Source organism: Meira miltonrushii, assembly GCF_003144205.1.
Source record: "Meira miltonrushii strain MCA 3882 unplaced genomic scaffold FA14scaffold_1, whole genome shotgun sequence".
NCBI classification, from domain to species: Eukaryota; Fungi; Basidiomycota; class Exobasidiomycetes; order Exobasidiales; family Brachybasidiaceae; genus Meira; species Meira miltonrushii.
This window is the reverse complement of record NW_020289943.1, coordinates 4,812,599-4,831,040: the sequence shown is the minus strand read 5'-3', so window position 1 is coordinate 4,831,040 and position 18,442 is coordinate 4,812,599. Positions and strand designations below refer to the sequence as shown.

Sequence of the window (18,442 nt, the reverse complement as noted above, 5' to 3'; positions counted from 1 at the left end):
ATGATTTTCGTCATTTGGATTTTCGTCATTTGCATTATCGTGTAATTCCGCCTATTTCAGATAAGAATTTGGCTTTGCGGAATTCTTGGCTTCCCGGGCGTAATCATCATTGCGGTTGAGGAGCAACGGCGCAACAAAGTAGGATTGCGTCTGCCTTCCTCTTTGCCTCGATCATCATCAAACAACTGCGATAGGACAGAAAGAGAGATTATTACGCCAGCCTGTGGCGTTCGTGCTAAGAATCATCACCCAATCTGGCACCCTTTCGCCTAAACATTCGCAAGGCGTATTCAAAGGGCGTTTTGTAGACAGGAACGTAAGAAAAGGTTGTCGAACTCCAAGTCGTTTCAGCTGGTGTATCATTTATACAAAAGCATGTTTGTTCAAAGTTTATATAAAGGACATGGAAAATACAGATTTTCATTTGTCGTCCTCATCCTTCACTTCAACTTTTATCCTGATTGCGTTGATCGCTAATCTCTTCCTACTTTTCATCAATCTTAACATTTTTCCGAATTTATTCGACCATTTTAAGACTTCCGCAAGATGTTTCCATCCTCATACAAATTTTTCACGGCTTTTATCATCATCACCATTTTTCAAACTGTAAATGGTACTCCAATTCCTGGTCCTGCTCCTAATCCTGATCCATCACCTGCGCAGCCTCTTCAAGATCCAAATCATGATTGCAAACTTTGGGGAACGTGAGTGTTCGTTAATTTCATCTAGGATTATGCGTAATGGACTGAAACTTCTTTCTTTCCCTTAGTAAAACATGTGCTCGTCTTTGCTCAAGAGGTATGAGCGTGGTGGATGATGCAGCTTGTGGTGGTTGTGAGTTCGATGAAATGTTAATGATTATCGTCTGATTCTTTCCCTTACTGACAAGAAGATTCATTCTTTTTTCTTTCTTTAATAGGCAATGGACTTAGATGCTGCCAAGGTCCCCTTCAATGCCAACAATATTATTGATCACGAGCTGATAACCCCTCCGCTTCATTGACCATGACCTCTTTCGCTCTTCAATACATCTCCACAATCTATCCTTCACCTTTATTCGATTGCTGTATGCTTTGAAAGAAATATATTGCAATTGTTCATTGTCTATGAATGATAGTGTATAGAGTCTGAGAGCAGAAAAGAGAAGGAATGAATATGGCGGGGGAGAGTGCTGACGTGCGTATTGGAGGTTTTATTGACAATGACTTGCCGAAGAAGAAGAAAAAGAAATAATGAAGTAATGCTGTTGTCGTAGAAAAGGTTGAATAAGTAGAGTTAAATACATTGCACTTACGGGATCATAATTGATTTCGTATGCGGGTGTTGCTAAAGGAGAGACAAGATATTTGTTTGATGCCATTGATGGGATTGATCTTTGTGAACGTTGATCGCAAGGGACATGAGGCTTGGAAGCTAGGCGAAAAGAAGCCAAAAAGAAAGGCGGTCTATTGAGTATAGAAGGTGCATAGAGATTCTGTTTATAGGTCCGATACCTTTACTGTGATTGAGCTAAACGTCATTGCTGAGTCATAGCGAAGGTCATACATTTTTTTTTTGGTAAGATAAAGGCATAAGTTACCGGTGCAGACTAGCCAGGCAACGGTGATGATGGGCAAATAGCTATCTTTGATTCTTTACCGTCTGATTTCCCTGGTGAAAATGGTATAATAGGCTGAATCTTTGAATTTTCGTCATTCGTATCATCACTCTATTCCGCCTATTTCGCTATTTCGAATAAGAATTTAGCTTTGCAGAATTTTTGGCGTCCCCAGCGTAATCATCAATATGGTTGAGGAGCAAGGGCGCAACATATTAGAATGGTGCCTGCCTTCCTCTTTAGCCTCGATCATTCCTTTTAATAGAAATACGATAGGATTAACAAAGAGACATGATTTCCATTTTCTACTCTATTTACGCCAACCTTTTTCGTACATGCCTCGCCACCCAGTTCGGCACTTTTTCGCCTAAATACCATTAAGGCGTATTCAGAGGGCGTATCGTAGACAGGAACGCACGGTAAGGCTAACGAGCTGCAGGACTGCTTGATAGAGGCTATCTAGCTGCGGGTTGTTTATGTGTTGTATCGTTTAGAAAAGAAAGCCTTCCTGAATGTTTATATACAGGACAAGGAAACTAAAGATTTTCTTTTGTCATCCTTATCCTTCACTTCAACTTTCACTCTGATTGCGTTGATCGCTAATCTCCTCCTACGTCTCATCAATCACACCATATTTTCCAAGTTCATTTCACTTTCCTACAAGATGTTTTCATCCTCATACAAGTTTTTCACAGTTATCTTCATCATTACCATTTTTCAAACCATAAATGGTACACCAATTCCCGGTCCTGCTCCTAACCCTCATCCATCACCAGCGCAACCTCTTCCAGATCCAAACCGTGATTGCAAACTTTGGGCAACGTAAGTGTTTATTGATTTTATCTATGATTGAGCAAAATCGACTAAATTTTTTTTCTATTAGTGCATCATGTGCTCGTCTTTGCTCAAGAGGTACGAACGTAGCAAAAGATTCATATTGTGGTGGCTGTGAGTTTGATGAAATATTAATCATCCTTGTCTGTTTCTCGCCTTTGCTGACAAGAAGAATCGTGCCCTTTTCGTCGTTGATAGGCAAGGGACTTAGATGCTGTGCAGGTCCTATGACATGTCATAGGACTTAGAGGCTGTACTGGACCCCTTACATGTCAAAGATATTGGTGACCCATTGACCATGACCCTCTTCACTCTTCAATACATCCCAATTTTCTATCCTTCTATCTTCATTCGATTGCTGTATGCTTTGAAAGAAATATATTGCAATTGTCCGTTGTTTCTGAATGATTTATATATAAAGTATGAGAGCAGAAAAGAGAAAGAATGACTTATTCGTATTAATATGGCTGGGGAGAATGCTGACGTGCGTATTGGGGGTTTTGTTGATAATGAGTTGCAGAAGAAGAAGAAATGGAGTAATGCTGTTGTTGTGGAGAAGGTTGAATGAGTGGAGTTGAATACATTGCACTTGCAGAATCATGATTGATTTCGTATGCAGGTGTTGCTAAAGGAGAGTTAAGATATTTGTTTGATGCCATTGATGGGACTGATCTTTGTGAACGTTGATCGTATGGGACATGAGCTGCTTGGAAGCTAGGCGATGACATTGGAATCGGCGAAGACATTGGAATATCTTGTTGACCAACACTTCTATATTGTGAGTTTACACGACCGTTGGTATAGCCCGATACGCCGTAAATATGTCCTGATTCATCCTTGTCATTAATGGTAGCCTGTTTTGCTGTTGCATTACGTCTTCTACGACGACGGCAAAGGAAGATGGCCAACAGTAAGAGCAACAAGACCACGAACCCACCAGCAGCTCCACCAACAATTTCACCAATGGTAGTGCCATTTGACATTCCTTTTGGCATAGCATTAAAGTTGGGATTGTTAACTGCAGCAGCTAATTGACCTGGTTGAGCGGCAGAAGTGATAGTATTGGGAATTGCAGCCGCTCCGAAAGTTTGCGTACCGATTTGAATGTACTTTCCGATAGATGGAACACCATCAATCGTAACGAACAAAAGAGCTGGACCTTGAACGAATATATTTTGATTGCTTGGCATTGGCATAACTTCGTACGAGACTGAGCCATCATTGTTGACTGTATAAGTGTGTTGCAATTGCAAGCTTCTTTGACCCATATTCAATGCGTGGGTAGAGAAACCAGGTCTGATAACCATGACACGAGTATTGTTTGCTTTGTAGTTGGCCGAGCTACCCATGAAGTTGGCATCCATAGTGAAATTCCAAGTGTTTCCTCCGTACATCAAATTATTTGGCAATCCGGCTGGTTGTGGACGTGTCTCGAAAAAGTATGGTGGGTACCATTTCTCAATATCATAAGTGGTATTGAAGGCCTCAGGGGTCATACCTAAAGGCATATCTAGTGAAACATCTTGATGCGGGTTTGAGCCACCGATCAAAACTGATCCATCAGGTACCAAGATTGCACTTGAATGATACAATCGTGCAATTTTTGAAGACCCAAAGCCTTCACGGGTTAAACGTTGTCCTAAAGGCTTGAGTGGATCATACATAACAGGTTGATACGTTGGAGTTTGCGAGCAACCTTCTTGATTGATACCATTAACGTTATTCCATGTTGCGTTTGTATATCCTGCCGTACCATTTTGTGCACCATTGACGATCACCAGTTGACCAGTTGGTAAATGAATGAATTGTCCCATCGATCTTGGTTCGGGTAATTGTTCTTCACGGACATAGGAGTGTGAAACCAAATTACCATTTGCGTCTTCTGGTGTGATTGATGAACAATCAGTTTGTGCTTGCACTTGGTACATGTTTGTTCCTGGTCCACCGTAGAATCCCCAGTCTGCATCAGTTGGCATTACTGAACCACCACAGAACAAGATTGTTGGTGTGTAGTTGTTGGCAGGTGTGAGAGGAAGCATTGCAGCTGCACCAGAAGCAGGATAAACACGTACAATTTCATCTGGCATATTGTCCAACCAGTTGTATGCAGTTGCTTCGTTATTCTCGTATGGGTTCCATAATGCTGTACTGTAATTTGCTTGGATGAACAATTTCCCACTTGGCATGAGATATGTATGAGGATACATGTTTAATCCAGATGTAACGTTCATGAATGTCATGATCGTTGGTGTGTTGTTCTTTGATGGAAAGAATTCCCAAGTTGGCGTTGCACCCCCTCCTTCGTATGCTGGATCAACATTAGGCAAGTTTCTATTGATGTAACCACCACCCGTTGCACCACCGATCAGGAGTGCTGAACCATCAGTCATGACTTCCATACCAGGGTACCAACGTGTTGCAGTCATTGCATTTTGTTCGTCAATCCAATTCAAATTTGCAGCGTTTGATTGTGGATCCATTATACGAATTGCTTTACCTCCGTCAAAATCTTTATAAGGACCATTTTGAGGAAGTACTGTTCCCAAAGTACCACCACCGTAACCGATAGCATGGTTTCCACCGGCAACGATCCAAGTACCATTTCCTAATTGAGCTCCTGCAGCGCAGAAAGGATTTGTAGTCATTTCTAATGCACGAACGGTATAATCTTGCAAGCTCATAACTGTTCCCCAAACAGGTTGACCGTTGTTGAGCTTTGTTGGATTGTTTTCAGTCTTATCAATAATCATCACATTATCTTGATCAATCAATGCCATCATCATTGCTGATGCTTGTGAATTAGGTTGAACGACTTCAAATTGACCCGCAGCTTTTTGAGCATTGGCAGAGATCGTGGCCAGGCTAAGCGCCATTGCCATCGAAGCGGCCAATTTTGTAAACTTTGACAAAATCATCTTGTCGAAAGTATGAGGTAGGTGAGATAGGGAGAGTTGGATGATGGAGTGGAAAAGAAATTGTTTGCGCATTCACAATCTATTTGTGTAACATTAATGATTCCTAACAATTGGCCCCTTTCTACCATTTGTTGTGGCGGACAGATTGCTGTTGAACCCGCATTTAGTGTTCAGAATTCTCTACGGTATACTAAATTACAGATTATAGAAGCCGAATTGCATACAAAAGGCACATGGTTTTTTTCTCGGTTGACAGGAATGATTAAAGGTAAAGTGCATTTTGAGTGCCGTTTGTCGGCATTTCTTGCATACGAAAAACTCAAACGCCAAACAAGGGGTGCATGCAAAACCGGCGGGAGGCGTGTGTGTTACATTTATAGAATCGACTAAAGAGAAGAGAAGCAAGCAATTGTTGCCGAAAACCGTTGACGCGCGCAAAAAAGAAAGATCGACAAAGAATACGCCGCACTTCCGATCACACGGCACGCTGATCTAAGCAAAAAAGAAAGGAGATGAATATTTGCTTACTAAGTTCAAAGCAGCCAATACAGCTAAGCGCTAAAAAGGATTCAGAAGACGAAGATTTAGTCAGATAGGTAAACAGTGAATCTCAAACGGCACAAATCATACGCACCAGCAACCTTTGGGGCATGCCATACAGACTCTAAGACCGTAAGGGCATTCATCCGAGCTCTCTGGACAAGCTTCCACACTTTGAGCTTGAAGGACAATGATCATTAAACCACCAAAGGCCAAAGCTGCCATCTTGCGTGAAAAGAGATTATGAAACATCTTGATGATTAGAAGAGTCAATACTGATTTCAAAAAAAAGAATTGTGTTTGGATGTTTGATAAAATCAAAGAGGTGGAAAATGAGAATATTTATACCCTTTACCCAATATTTTAGAGCTTCTACGACACCATTATTACTCATAATTTTTTCTTAATTTGTCCTTTTGTCAAAATTAATTAAAATATCTGTCTTGGTACTTAAACACTATGCCACACCATCCAACTAGGAGTAACATCCCCTGATATTTACGCCAAGCAACATGCGAATCTACATTGAATCTTGAGCAGCCTGGTACAGAAGATTAGGGATGTTGATATAGTGAAAAAAAGTCTGAAAACCCTTTTGCGTAGGAGCAAAGTAACGAAAGGGACATGTACGCCGAGCGATTCACAGATCTCAATCAAATATAAGTGGAATATTACAGAAGCTGAAAGATGTGAACATATGAAGAAGGAGGGTGAATAAATTTGTACGTCCGCCAACTAAGCCTTGGCCTGAATACGGGGGTGCGGCGATGTTCTTGGTGCAGAATTAGCTTATGACTTTGAATGACTATTTCCGTCTCCTCGATATTGCTCTGGCACGGTGAGGTAAGGTGCTTCTGTGATTCCATCCGGTCTGAGGCGGCCAGGATATTTTCTTGGTGCTTCATCACATCCTTTGCCACCGTTATATAACTTATTACGCGGCCAATTGGCTCCATAACCACCCGTACTACGATCTCCTCCCCAAATGGTTAAATTCGGATTCGTATAAGCTTCCCAGTGTTTATTAATATAGTTCAATGTTGGCCTATCAAGCGGATCACATCCAAGATTTTGTTTGTCTTTTGCTTGATAAACTCGAATATAATCAACTTGCATCGTAGCAGGAAAGACGAGTTTCTTCCAATCAATATAACCAAAACCTTGAGAAATTGCTAAATTCATTATAATGTACATTGGCTCATCGGGAATTGGACGTTGACTGATTCCAGCAAGAGGATCAGGTCCAACAGCAGCGGCGTTTAATGTCCATGCCATTTCTCCGTCAATGTACCATCGACTATAGCCTTCTGGACCAGGTAGATATTCGACACCCCAAACACTAAAATTGCCACCTGCATTTTGATAAGATTCTTGATTTGTGTATGCAACAGCTGAAGCCGCCATTTGTAAAACACTTCCTTCGTAACTATTCAAAGTAACATTTTTACCGTTCACTGTTCCTAGCTCATACTCTGTTCCGGATGAATTGAATAATTTATACTCATCTGAAGCGGGCATGAACTGACAAGAAAGCGATAATGAACCTTGACCACCTCCAACTTGCGCTTCGAATAAATCAATTTCAGGAGCACTACGTCCAACATACGATCCATCATGATTGACTGGTCCTGGATGATCATCTTCGGTACACGTACATGCGCTCAACCTTTGACCGGGTTGCCAAGATAGATTTTTGGTTTTATATTGAGCATTAAACATCACATCGCCTCCTTCGATTGCAGCTTCAGGTCCCATTCCATCAGCATCAGTCTGATTGATCAGGGTTCCACGATCGCATGAATTGTAAGAATAAGGCCATGTTCCTTCTGTTGTAGCAGCATAATTAGCTCTGCCCAGATTACCCATCGTCCAAACAGCAGGCCACCAACCAGAAACGGTAGGATCTCCAGGTAGGATAATACTAGCTTCCAAATAACCACCTGTAAAGCAAAATTTATTCCAAGAAGTAACTTGACCACTTGTAAAATTCAAATTATGCTCTGCATGGTTAGTAGCGGTAATGACCAAAGCACCTCCTTTTGTCATTACGGCGGAAGGGTCATACCATTCCAAATCTCCCGTACCGTGAGCGTACAAATTGACAGCTTCCCAAAATGGATCTTCACCAGGATAAAAACTTCTTCCGTCTGTGTTAAATTCATCACTAAACATCAATTCCCAAGTTTCTGTTTTGTCAGCTCCAAATCCGCCTTTGGTATAAGCGCTTTTAGGTGTGTCCCTATCGATCAAGCCTTGACGAAGACCATGCATCAATGTTAAATCGGGAACTTGACCTGTAGAATTTGCGCCTCCGAGCATAAAGCCACCTTTATCTCCATATCTACGTTTAATATAAAAATCATAAAAGACCGGATAGCCTAAAAACAAAACTGTGATTGTGACTGCCAAAAGGACCAACGTTGCAATATTCAAACATCCTCTGAAATCTATACTTTGTTTTTCTGTCTCTTTGGTGGGATCATGAAAATCATCATCTGCTTCGCGTTTCATCGTATGCCAAACACCTGGATCTGCACTCATTGCAGCTAATTCAAATGCTTTTTGTTCAGTTGTGGTTTTGGTTTTCGTGATTGGTTCACGTTCAACGGTATACGTATCTGTACTGGATCGCATACTTTGTCTTTGCCATGGTCTCATCCGCATTCCGAGACTATTTCTGAATTGGCTCTTCGTTCCCGGCGTTTGAGTTCCATCATTGCTTCCAACTTTTACACTGCCTTTGTCAGACATGATGACTAGGATATTTTAGTTAAAGGTGATGGCATGATATCGAATTCGCAAAAAGCGTATTTACGAAGAATGTTTACCAAAACAACATTTTCAAGTCGAAAAGGGGCAGATTCTCAAGTCGTGAAGTTTTGTGGAGGATCTCCTAATTCTCATCATCTCGTCCTTCACAGCAGGGTACTCACGTTCACATCCTTTCTTAGAAAGAGGAGCTTTGATCTGTATCAGTCACACTTGTACGCCTCGTTCTTTAACATACGATCAACATTCCAGCAAATCAAGTAAATACAATGATTAGGGAGTGGTCATCCCTGTTCGGTAGAATACGGCGAGTATGTTCGAGCGAAACGAGCGAGGGGCCTTGTAAGAATCTCTCAGTGTTCTTTGCCCGATGAGAAAAGGATGTCTTCCAACGATGTAGAGCTCCTTACTCCTGTCCAGCTTGAGATTGCAGGAAAGCAGATCTCCTATGAATAATGCAGCATTTAATCGAGATCGATCGCTTTGTGGATGGCCTGAGCAGTTGATACTCGTAGAGGTGTTTGAATGCTTGCATGTATGCGCCCTATTCTAGATTGATGATTGTGTAATGATGTGATTGAGTTCCTTAAAAAAGTGTGCTTGTGCATATTCTCGTTCAGGTTGTTGTGGTGATAGGAGTATTGTTTTGTTTCTTCTTGTTAGGAGTTGATAAAGCAACAGCAGCAGAATCAAAGCCACTGAATGCCATATCAAAAGACATACCTAAACTTGCTGATCTTTTCGTTGCACTTTGAACGATAACCTTTGCTCCACAATTGGTAGAAGCTGATGCTCCTGCTCCGTTGAAGAAAGCAGAAGGAGAAAAGATTGAAAACATTGCGTCCATTATTGTTGTGATGGGTGGTTTCTGTAAAAGCGGGTTGTAGGATAATGACTTGCTTGCTTGTCAGAGTCCGGCTTTTTATATATTTGCATCACCGGCTCAGCACAATCAATCAGATCCACATTTGACGTAACGCGGGGACAAGGATTAGTACCTTTAACGCCGTGGAAAGGGTAAAGCCGTGTATGACAGCTAGCCTGACAGGAGAAGTAAGCGTGAAAAAGACGTTGAAGCCGGGTCAAAGAAAGCTTACGCGGATTTAAGTTTGGGCAGCAATCAGATTATTTCTTGTAAGCAAACAAGCAAAACAATAAAAAAAGCACGCAATTCAAGCGCTGCCCAATTAGAGCGGCAGGCAGATTTTGGGGGATCTAAACTCGTACACGCGCGTTCAGGACGCTCATTTCCCAACCAACGGGCTAAAGCAACTTAAATCGGCACAAAGGCACGCAACAGCAACAGCAAATGGGAATTAAAACCGCGGGTGAAAGATAGTGCTTACTAAGCAGGTCTACTATTGCCTTTCCCTTAACCGCGGCCTCACCGCGCAAGATTATCCCGCGAAGGATTTTGCGTGTGCGTTCGTCTAAGGAAACGTTGCGGCTTGTGGTCAGGTACACGAAAAAGCGATGTATGTAGTGTCCCCGCATATTGTGATGAATAGGAATTCAAACCATAATTCGGTGATAGTTGTACAGCATGTAAACAGCGAGACTGTCAAAAAATATAAAAAAAAGCAGTTCTAAATGATAAGATGATAACATGATAACATAGTCATCTTCATCAGTCTTTTGTCATCATGGATTTATTCATTCAACCAACTTCAGCAGCTGAGGATCTTTTGCATGCCAAAATGATTCTCAGCGTTCATGTGATTCATCGTGGATACAACATGTGGTCGCTCATTGGACTAGGAAGCGCGTTAGGAGTAGGAGCATGGAAAGCACTACGACCAAACCCAAAGAATGCCAGCATCACCTCAATACACACGAATCCTTCTCCTCTCGTTCAACGTATTCTGCGCTACTCTGCTAGAGGAAGTTTATTTGGACTTGTGTTCGGCGCAGCAGCTGTTACCGGTCAAATGTGGGGAAGAGGAGCGATCGAATGGCAAGATCGTTCTTGGCGTTTGTTGCATAATCAAACACAAAATCAAACAGATCATTGGAGTATAGCAGGAGCAGCTATTGGAGCAATAAGTGCATATTCTTATGCTCAAAGAAAGGCAACTTCATTGGCTGGATTAGGATTAAGCACACGAACGATCGTATTGGGAGGTACGGCTACCGGTAGTGCGATCGCAATCATTAGCATGTTGGCCGTTCGAGCACTTTTACAATCCGGTACAAACGTCAAAGCCATGCAATGAGAAGCAATATTCCGAACACTATATACCATTACCATTCAATATCTTCATTTCTCTTCTGGGATGCTGTGTCATTGTTTATGAGATTTGCTCTTTCTCTCTGTTGTGATTTAATTTTAGATTAAGGTGCATCGGATATTCGGATATAGCTGCAAGATATTCTAGTATACAGGATGACCGTTGTGAACAGTAGTGATATTGCCAAGCTTCAAAGTGGGCGTAACAAGCGAGACCCAACACAATTGATTGAATGTACTTTACACAAAGTCCGCATTGAGTGAGATCCTTCATCCGCCCGTCGGAAAGAATAAAAAGGCGGCGGCGCGGCAAGGAAAGAGTGTTTATACAATTAATTACGCGACTTGCTTCTCGTAAGAGTGGGGATAGGCACTTTAACACAGCGGCATCTTGGGGAAATAAAAATGCCGATTGAATGCATTGCATGACCAGTCTTCGCTTAAAGAAAAATAAATAATAAATGCTGATCCCCCCACAGGTAAAATGAACTAGAGCCCGTAGTTTAATGGATAAATCTTGCCGAGAGACAGAGGAACACAGGCACACGACAAGCGGAATAGTTAATAAAACCCTCTAGCGGAAGCGAAGAGAGGAAAAAAAAAGACTTTACTGCGTCATCAGAACGCCCAACTTTCTTTTTAGTCCCCGGTATGATTCCCACGATCGATTCTCTTATATAAGTTGCCCAACATCCACCTCTTTCCCGCATTCATTCCCACCATCACCTCATCGAGCACAAAACAAGATGGCTTCCGATCCTGAAAAGGGCACAAATGCCGATACAACATTTGCAAATAACTCCCCAACTGCCACACCAAGTTCGCATTCAGCATCAACTCCAGATGAAAAGCAAAAAGGAACAAAAAAAGGTGGTAAACATATCACAACTCAAGATCCAGATCGAACCGATTTGGACGTTATGCACGATCGTCATAAACGTGATGCAGAAAAATACATTTTAACCGAAGATGATTGTTATGATGAATTAGGATTCAGTTTTCCTACATGGAAAAAATGGATGATTTTAACTGTAATTTTTATCGTTCAAGTTAGTATGAACTTTAATACTTCTTTGTACTCTAACGGCTTGGCTGGAATTTCAGAAGAATTCAACGTTAGCGAACAAGCTGCCAGATGTGGTGCAATGATCTTCTTGGTCACTTATGCGTTCGGATGCGAATTATGGGCTCCATGGTCAGAAGAATTGGGTAGAAGGCCAATCTTACAATTCAGTTTGTTCCTTGTCAATATTTGGCAACTTCCCGTTGCTTTGCCACCAAATTTCGGTACAATCTTGGTTGGACGTGCGCTTGGTGGTTTCAGTTCCGCAGGTGGTTCGGTCACCTTGGGTATGATTGCTGATATGTTTGAATCCGACGTTCAACAATATGCCGTCGCTTATGTCGTATTCTCATCAGTTGGAGGTTCAATTGTCGGACCAATTGTCGGAGGCTTTGTGGAACAAAACCTTTCATGGCGTTGGTGTATTTGGATTCAATTGATCTTCGGTGGTTTCGTTCAAATTTTACACTTTTTCCTCGTTCCTGAAACTCGTACAACGGTTATGATGGACAAGATCGCTAAACGCCGTCGTAAGAATGGAGAAAATGTCTGGGGTCCAAACGAATTGGTTTCCTGGAGAGAGCGTTTCTCGGTCAAAGAAGTTGTGCATACTTGGATTCGTCCTTTCCGCATGTTCTTGACAGAACCAATCGTGCTTGTGCTTTCACTCTTATCTGGTTTCAGTGACGGATTGATCTTTGTTTTCATTCAAAGTTTCAGTTTAGTGTATAAACAATGGGGTTTCAATGCTGCTACTACAGGTCTTTCCTTCATTGCCATTGGTGTGGGTTACTTTATCGCCTATCTCTCCTTCATTCCTGCAATTCGCAGAAACATCGCCGAACGTGAGGCTAAACCGGACGATGAACGTGCTCAATATGAAAGTCGTCTTAAATGGCTTCTTTGGACAGCTCCTTGCTTGCCAATCGGTTTGATCGGTTTCGCATGGACAAGTGGCGGTCCACCAATTCACTGGATCGGAAGTATGATCTTTGCAGCTGTGATTGGAATTGCCAATTACTCAATTTATATGGCAACGATTGATTATATGATTTGCGCTTATGGACCTTACTCTGCTTCTGCAACTGGTGGTAATGGATTCAGTCGTGATTTCTTGGCAGGTGTCCTTACTATTCCAGCAACGCCTTTCTTCCAAAATATCGGTCCTCCAGACCGTCATTTGCAGTATGCATCAACGATTCTTTTCTGCATCTCATTCGTTTTGGTAGCGGCTGTTTATATCATTTATTGGAAAGGTCCAGTCTTGCGTAAACGTTCACCATTCGCACAACATTTGGCCAAAGAAGCATTACAAAAAGTTTCTTCTCGCGGTGATGGAACGGCGGCAATCAGTCCAGGTGAAAAGCATCACCATGAAGCTGCCGTCGAAGCAGCACGAGCAATGGCAGGAGCTGAACCTGGAGCAGGAGGTAGACCAACATTCTCACGTAAAAGTTCTCAAGCCCGTGCCGATCAAGATGCACGTATTAGACCTGGTCATACCAGCAAGACCAATTCTAGAGGAAATTCTCGTGCCAATTCTCGTGTCAATACACCTACTGCTTCACGTAGACCTTCATTTGATCGAAATGTTGTTCAAGAAGAAGCCTAGAATGCAAATTATCTCTCATGCCCGATCACTTTTCTCATACCTTAATGTAGAACCAGCCTTGCAATTATTATAATGACAGATTCGTATTTTATCATTTGACTGAATGTTAAGAGAGAGAAGAGAAGAGAAGAGACCCTTAAAATCTCCACACGCGGCCTGCATACGTTGAGTGGAATGATAATGCCGGCGGCCGGCGTGTTAGACTCAAAGAACAAGTGGAGTTTGTCATTCTTGCCATAAGACTTCCATCTTTCATTATGATAAAATGACTCCAAAACAGAATGACAAAACCATCAAACATAACCGAGATACAATGGCAAAGCATAAAGACCACACAGAACCAGGAAAGGGTGAAAGCGAAAGGCAAGATATAACAACAGTTGCAGGAGCAAATAGAGCAGCATTACACAAACAAGGATTATACAAACCAAAAGGATGGATCACGCATGGATTAACATCTTTGATGCAATTACCAAATGCTACCCCACTTGCCGTCTTACGATGGACAACGCCTGAAGGACCTATGCCACACATTCTCAACCTACCATCAAGAGATGAAGGTAGACATATAAAGATTTACGTTTGGATACCACCTCCAGGTTCAGGCTCATTTACTGGAACACGAAGACCTTGTCTGGTGGACTTTCATGGAGGTGGCTTCACCATGGGAGGTCCGCTCGAACAAGCTCCATGGTGTGCTGCTTTGGCAAGGGCGGGAATCATTGCAATCAGTGTTCATTATAGGCTAGGTCCAACTTGGGAATTTCCAGCGGCACTTTTGGATGCGGAAGATGTGATTAATGCAATCTTGGACGTTGAGGGAAATACGGAGCCAGGTAAATTCATTCGAAGGGAAGTTCTGAGATGCAGTAAAGGTAGAACGGAATTCGATGAATCAAAGGTTGGGATCAGCGGATTCAGTTCGGGAGGGAATATAGCTTTGAATATGCTACTTTCTATACCTGCACATCTGAACACATCAAAGGCAGGTGGTTCAATCCTGACAAGCACGGATAGCGACAGCTCAGATGAGGGTGGAAATGATGGTGATTGGCCATCTCCGTTCCTAAATGCACAATCACCACTAAGGACTATCCCTGCTCTGCTATTCTTCCCATCTCTGGATGCTAGACAAGCACCATTTGATCGAAAGAGACCAGAAGGAATGGCACCTCAAGGTGAAGTGAGTAAATGGATCGGTAAAACACTGTTGAACGCATATCTGCCACAAGAATTTGTGTCGCATTTACGTGCAAGTCCGGGATTGGCGCCTATTGGACTTCCTGGAGGTTTAGAAGAAGAGGTGAATGTTCGCAAAGTGGCAGCAAAACAACTCGGCTTGCCAACCGAGAGTGATGAAACTGCTTTGAAAACATCAAAATCAAGCACATCAACCCAAAAGCGAGTCTCAGCAGCAATGAAACATGCAACGTTGGATTGTATGCATCCGGCTACTCGTGCACTACTCATTCTACCTCAAATCGACACTCTTTCTGAACAGAGTGAAGTATGGGTAGAAGCATTAGATGCTGCTAACAAGCTGACTACATCTCCTGAGAAGGATGGAAGCAAAATCGGTCAACCACTTGTTTTGGAAGGCAAGCAAGATTCGATGGGACATGTGCGCGTTCACAGGATTGAGAAGATGTCTCATGGATTCACAACGTTCCCGGACTCATTTATCGACGAGAAAACTAGAGCGGCCAAAAAGTTGGTCATGGATCAAGCATTGTTGTATGTTATTGAGATGTTCAAATCGTCATAACTACACATTATAGTCATCATCGTTATTGTATAAATTTAATAGATAAAAGGTATTACCCTCCAGCGTCGAGAGAGGTATTCGTCGTACTCTTCCCCGAATCGCTTGCGTAGCATTGCCTCTTCATCGGGAATTCGAATTCGCACAAGCCAGATCTGATTACCCATGTATAAAATGGCAAGCCCACAGGCGGCCACTTGTGCTAAAAGTCTAGAATTCAAAGCGATTCCGTTACCAATCTTGGCAATCGTTTTCGTGCTGAACATATTCATCCAAACATTGAATGGGCCATACGTTCCGCCTATAATACCGATCACGTTCACTGATTGACCCAAATAGGATGGATGAGCCAAATATCGATAAGGGCCACTTTTGATAACCTTTTGATCATCTTGCACTTGAAGACGGAAAGTGAAGAACTTATCCAGCGTACGGAAACACCAAATCCGCCAGCTTGCCCCAAGTATAGTTACCAAAAAGAAAGAAGTGGCATACTTAGTCGGAAATTTGACTTTCTTAGGGTTCGAAGCAAGATACAACAAATAACCTGCTTGTGATAGGGTAAGGAATGGGCTTGCGTTCCTGAGTGAGAGCATGATCTTGGAATAGACTGGATATTTTTCAAATGATCCCCAGACACGATCAACTGGTTTATCGTTTGAGTCGTCCGGCATACGCCCTTTGGAAGGATACCATGGTGATCTCCAACCTCCCCAGCCTCCCCGACCTCCCCAATCACGATCAACTGGTTTCTCCGTTGATTCGTCTGGTTTCTCCGTTGATTCGTCCGACATACGTCCTTTGGAAGGATCGGTGATGGAGACATAGTTTGCTGCGCTAGCCACGCAAGCAATGAAAGCTTGTATTGCCAAAGAAGGATCAGCCATTATGATTGATGATGTAAACAATGGTGATGGTGCAAGATTAAAGTACCTTTGTCTTACTTTAACCCTTTTTGGTTCTCCTCACACTTTTCAGGGGCGGCGCCGTAATCAAGTAGGGAGTCACTGCCAGATCAAGTCCGGATAAATCCGTTGGAAAGAAGGGGGCGATCCTTAGTGCATTTGTACGAGCTAGCTAACTGTGATCAGATCCGTTCAACGACTTTCCCATCGTCTAATAGCACATACTTGCCCATCCGATCAGGCCATTCGTTCACATAATGGCTCACCAATACCAGTGCCATCTGCTTCCTCTTTTCTGCATCTGTTTCTCGATCCTGCTCAGTACGACCGACTGCGAATGTGTCTTGTTGCGATGCTACGGGTGTGCTGGCATCCAAATACTCTCTGATTCTGGAAATTTGCATAGCATCCATGCCTTGGAAAGGTTCATCTAAGATCAACAATGCAGGTTGATGAATTACTGCTCGCAAGAAGAGGACAAGTGCCTGACTACCCCCGTTCAGATCGATAAAAGGTCTCTTGAGAATGGTATCAGTGATATCGGTTGACGTTGAGTTGAATTGGCTTCTATCGTCCCTGAATCCGATGCAATCTGCAAACAACTCTGTTAGTGCGTGAATGCGGTCAAATTGGGCATCACTAACAGTCGTTCGCGAAAATACACCTTCAAATCCTGATGCAATCGACTGCCCAACTGAAAGTCCACCCATTTCGAGCCCCAATCGTGGGAACGCAGATAGCAGATCAGGTCCAAAATATCCAATCTTTCTGTTCAAGATCCGAGTTGCATTGGCAGGTGCTGTTCGATTCTGCCCAAACAAACGGTAGGATGAGTCATCGAATTTGTACGATTGCGGGTGCGTTCCTGTCAACAGGGACAACAACGTTGTCTTTCCACTCCCGTTAGCGCCTTTGATGATCAGCCGAGAACCAGGATAGAGAGCCAAATTGATAGAATCCAAAACCACTTTGTCGCCATACTGCACGCTAACGTTATCCAGCATGATTACCTCCGCCCCTTCCTTCCTGCCAACACCGATGTCATTTGCGTTATTCTTGCGAATCCCTTCTATCCCTTGTGGCACCTGTGCCTTGCTTCCATGCCACTCTTCACGAGGTCCGCTCCAAATGTTTCCATCTGCAGCTACATCCACAATATGCGTGACACCTTTGGGCAGATCATCCTGTCTTCGCAGCACAAGGATAGCCCTAGGAGAGCCCCTTGTATGCAAATCTGCCAATAAGCTCGAAAGCTCATCTCTGCTTGGTTCATCCAATCCAGAATAAGGTTGATCAAGAACAAGAAGAGTCGTTCCTCCTACGATATTATCTGATTGTTGCTGTCGTGCCAAGCTAACCAAAGCTCCACAAATTCTAGCCCTCCTTGTCTGTCCATTGCTGAGGGAGATGATGGGTTGATGCAGTAAAGGCACACCACCAGGGCTACCCGGCCCAGGTTTATGCAAGCCCAAAAGTGGTGATAGTCTCTCTATGTGCTGTTTGGTCTCTATTGCCGCCGTTTGTAGATCTTGATCTACGCCCTCGTCCATCAACTTATCCGGTAAAATTCTCATCTGAGCAACCCTGCCAACTTCAAATCCTTGATCCCACATTATGCTCTCAAATAAAGTAATATGATCCTCTTCTCGAAGTGCACCATATCGTTTTGAATAATCTTGAAAATCATTTCCGGCACTTGCTGATTCATTTTTGGAAAACGTTGCAAATCCGATTCGCTTTTGCTCCTGATTGGCGAATGGATGAACAGAAGGATGCAAGCGTGTGTCTTCTTCGGTATGCATCTGTTGCGCTCTTGACTTTCCTGCGAGAACTTTGAGCAGTGATGATAGCACTTTCGCTCCTGGACCAGCTGAGGTAGCAGGTGAAATGACTGCCCATAATTGATCTGATGAATCGGGTACTGTCAAGGATATCGTAGGTGTATCATGTTGAAGGTTAGGAAGTTTTGCTCTTTCAAGCTTGATGAGAGGCTTATGAGCATTTCGTATCCGTGGAGTGAAATGAAAGAATCTTCTTATGATCATTTTTGTTTACCACCTTTGATGATGATCGAAGAAGGGAGTCATGATGATCAGCGTGGGGTGCCTTCGTTCATCTTTCCTTCTAGCGCCCTTTTTTCTCACTTTTGCGATCCAGGCCCAGCTGTGCCTGACACGCGGTTGTATGCATGCAAAAGCACATCAACGAAACACCGAAG

The 18,442-nt window shown here is 42.9% G+C and overlaps 9 protein-coding genes across 9 annotated transcripts; 4 read left to right on the top strand and 5 right to left on the bottom strand.

Moving 5' to 3' along the window:
* Positions 1-546: 546 nt before the first annotated feature.
* Positions 547-932, top strand: FA14DRAFT_177820 (uncharacterized protein; the record flags this gene model as incomplete). The annotated part of the gene is made up of 3 exons (XM_025500779.1): positions 547-704; positions 770-850; positions 920-932. 3 exons carry the CDS (start codon positions 547-549, stop codon positions 930-932), a joined length of 252 nt encoding a protein of 83 aa, XP_025358858.1.
* A 1,957-nt stretch (positions 933-2,889) lies between these two features.
* Positions 2,890-5,211, bottom strand: FA14DRAFT_118031 (DUF1929-domain-containing protein; the record flags this gene model as incomplete). The annotated part of the gene is made up of 1 exon (XM_025496266.1): positions 2,890-5,211. The coding sequence occupies one exon, from the start codon at positions 5,209-5,211 to the stop codon at positions 2,890-2,892; it is 2,322 nt and encodes a 773-aa protein (XP_025358857.1).
* Positions 5,212-6,675: 1,464 nt separating this feature from the next.
* On the bottom strand, positions 6,676-8,397 carry FA14DRAFT_183912 (SKN1-domain-containing protein; the record flags this gene model as incomplete). Its single annotated transcript, XM_025501354.1, has 2 exons — positions 6,676-6,797; positions 6,825-8,397. The coding sequence occupies 2 exons, from the start codon at positions 8,395-8,397 to the stop codon at positions 6,676-6,678; spliced, it is 1,695 nt and encodes a 564-aa protein (XP_025358856.1).
* A 1,850-nt stretch (positions 8,398-10,247) lies between these two features.
* On the top strand, positions 10,248-10,906 carry FA14DRAFT_27796 (uncharacterized protein). The gene has a single exon (XM_025502116.1). The coding sequence runs from the start codon at positions 10,299-10,301 to the stop codon at positions 10,866-10,868; it is 570 nt and encodes a 189-aa protein (XP_025358855.1). The 5' UTR covers positions 10,248-10,298; the 3' UTR covers positions 10,869-10,906.
* On the bottom strand, positions 10,869-11,279 carry FA14DRAFT_27801 (uncharacterized protein). Its single transcript, XM_025502117.1, has one exon. The coding sequence runs from the start codon at positions 11,154-11,156 to the stop codon at positions 10,944-10,946; it is 213 nt and encodes a 70-aa protein (XP_025358854.1). The 5' UTR covers positions 11,157-11,279; the 3' UTR covers positions 10,869-10,943.
* Positions 11,280-11,611: 332 nt separating this feature from the next.
* FA14DRAFT_160042 (MFS general substrate transporter) lies at positions 11,612-13,648 on the top strand. Its single transcript, XM_025498505.1, has one exon. It carries the CDS (start codon positions 11,629-11,631, stop codon positions 13,555-13,557), a length of 1,929 nt encoding a protein of 642 aa, XP_025358853.1. The 5' UTR covers positions 11,612-11,628; the 3' UTR covers positions 13,558-13,648.
* Positions 13,649-13,870: 222 nt separating this feature from the next.
* Positions 13,871-15,322, top strand: FA14DRAFT_117448 (alpha/beta-hydrolase; the record flags this gene model as incomplete). Its single annotated transcript, XM_025496232.1, has 4 exons — positions 13,871-14,546; positions 14,586-14,813; positions 14,973-15,070; positions 15,161-15,322. 4 exons carry the CDS (start codon positions 13,871-13,873, stop codon positions 15,320-15,322), a joined length of 1,164 nt encoding a protein of 387 aa, XP_025358852.1.
* A 17-nt stretch (positions 15,323-15,339) lies between these two features.
* Positions 15,340-16,306, bottom strand: FA14DRAFT_27751 (uncharacterized protein). The gene has a single exon (XM_025502115.1). The coding sequence runs from the start codon at positions 16,204-16,206 to the stop codon at positions 15,358-15,360; it is 849 nt and encodes a 282-aa protein (XP_025358851.1). The 5' UTR covers positions 16,207-16,306; the 3' UTR covers positions 15,340-15,357.
* Positions 16,307-16,415: 109 nt separating this feature from the next.
* Positions 16,416-18,161, bottom strand: FA14DRAFT_114044 (P-loop containing nucleoside triphosphate hydrolase protein; the record flags this gene model as incomplete). Its single annotated transcript, XM_025496029.1, has 1 exon — positions 16,416-18,161. A coding segment is annotated over one exon (1,746 nt), but the record flags the coding sequence as incomplete, so codon positions are not given.
* Positions 18,162-18,442: the final 281 nt, after the last annotated feature.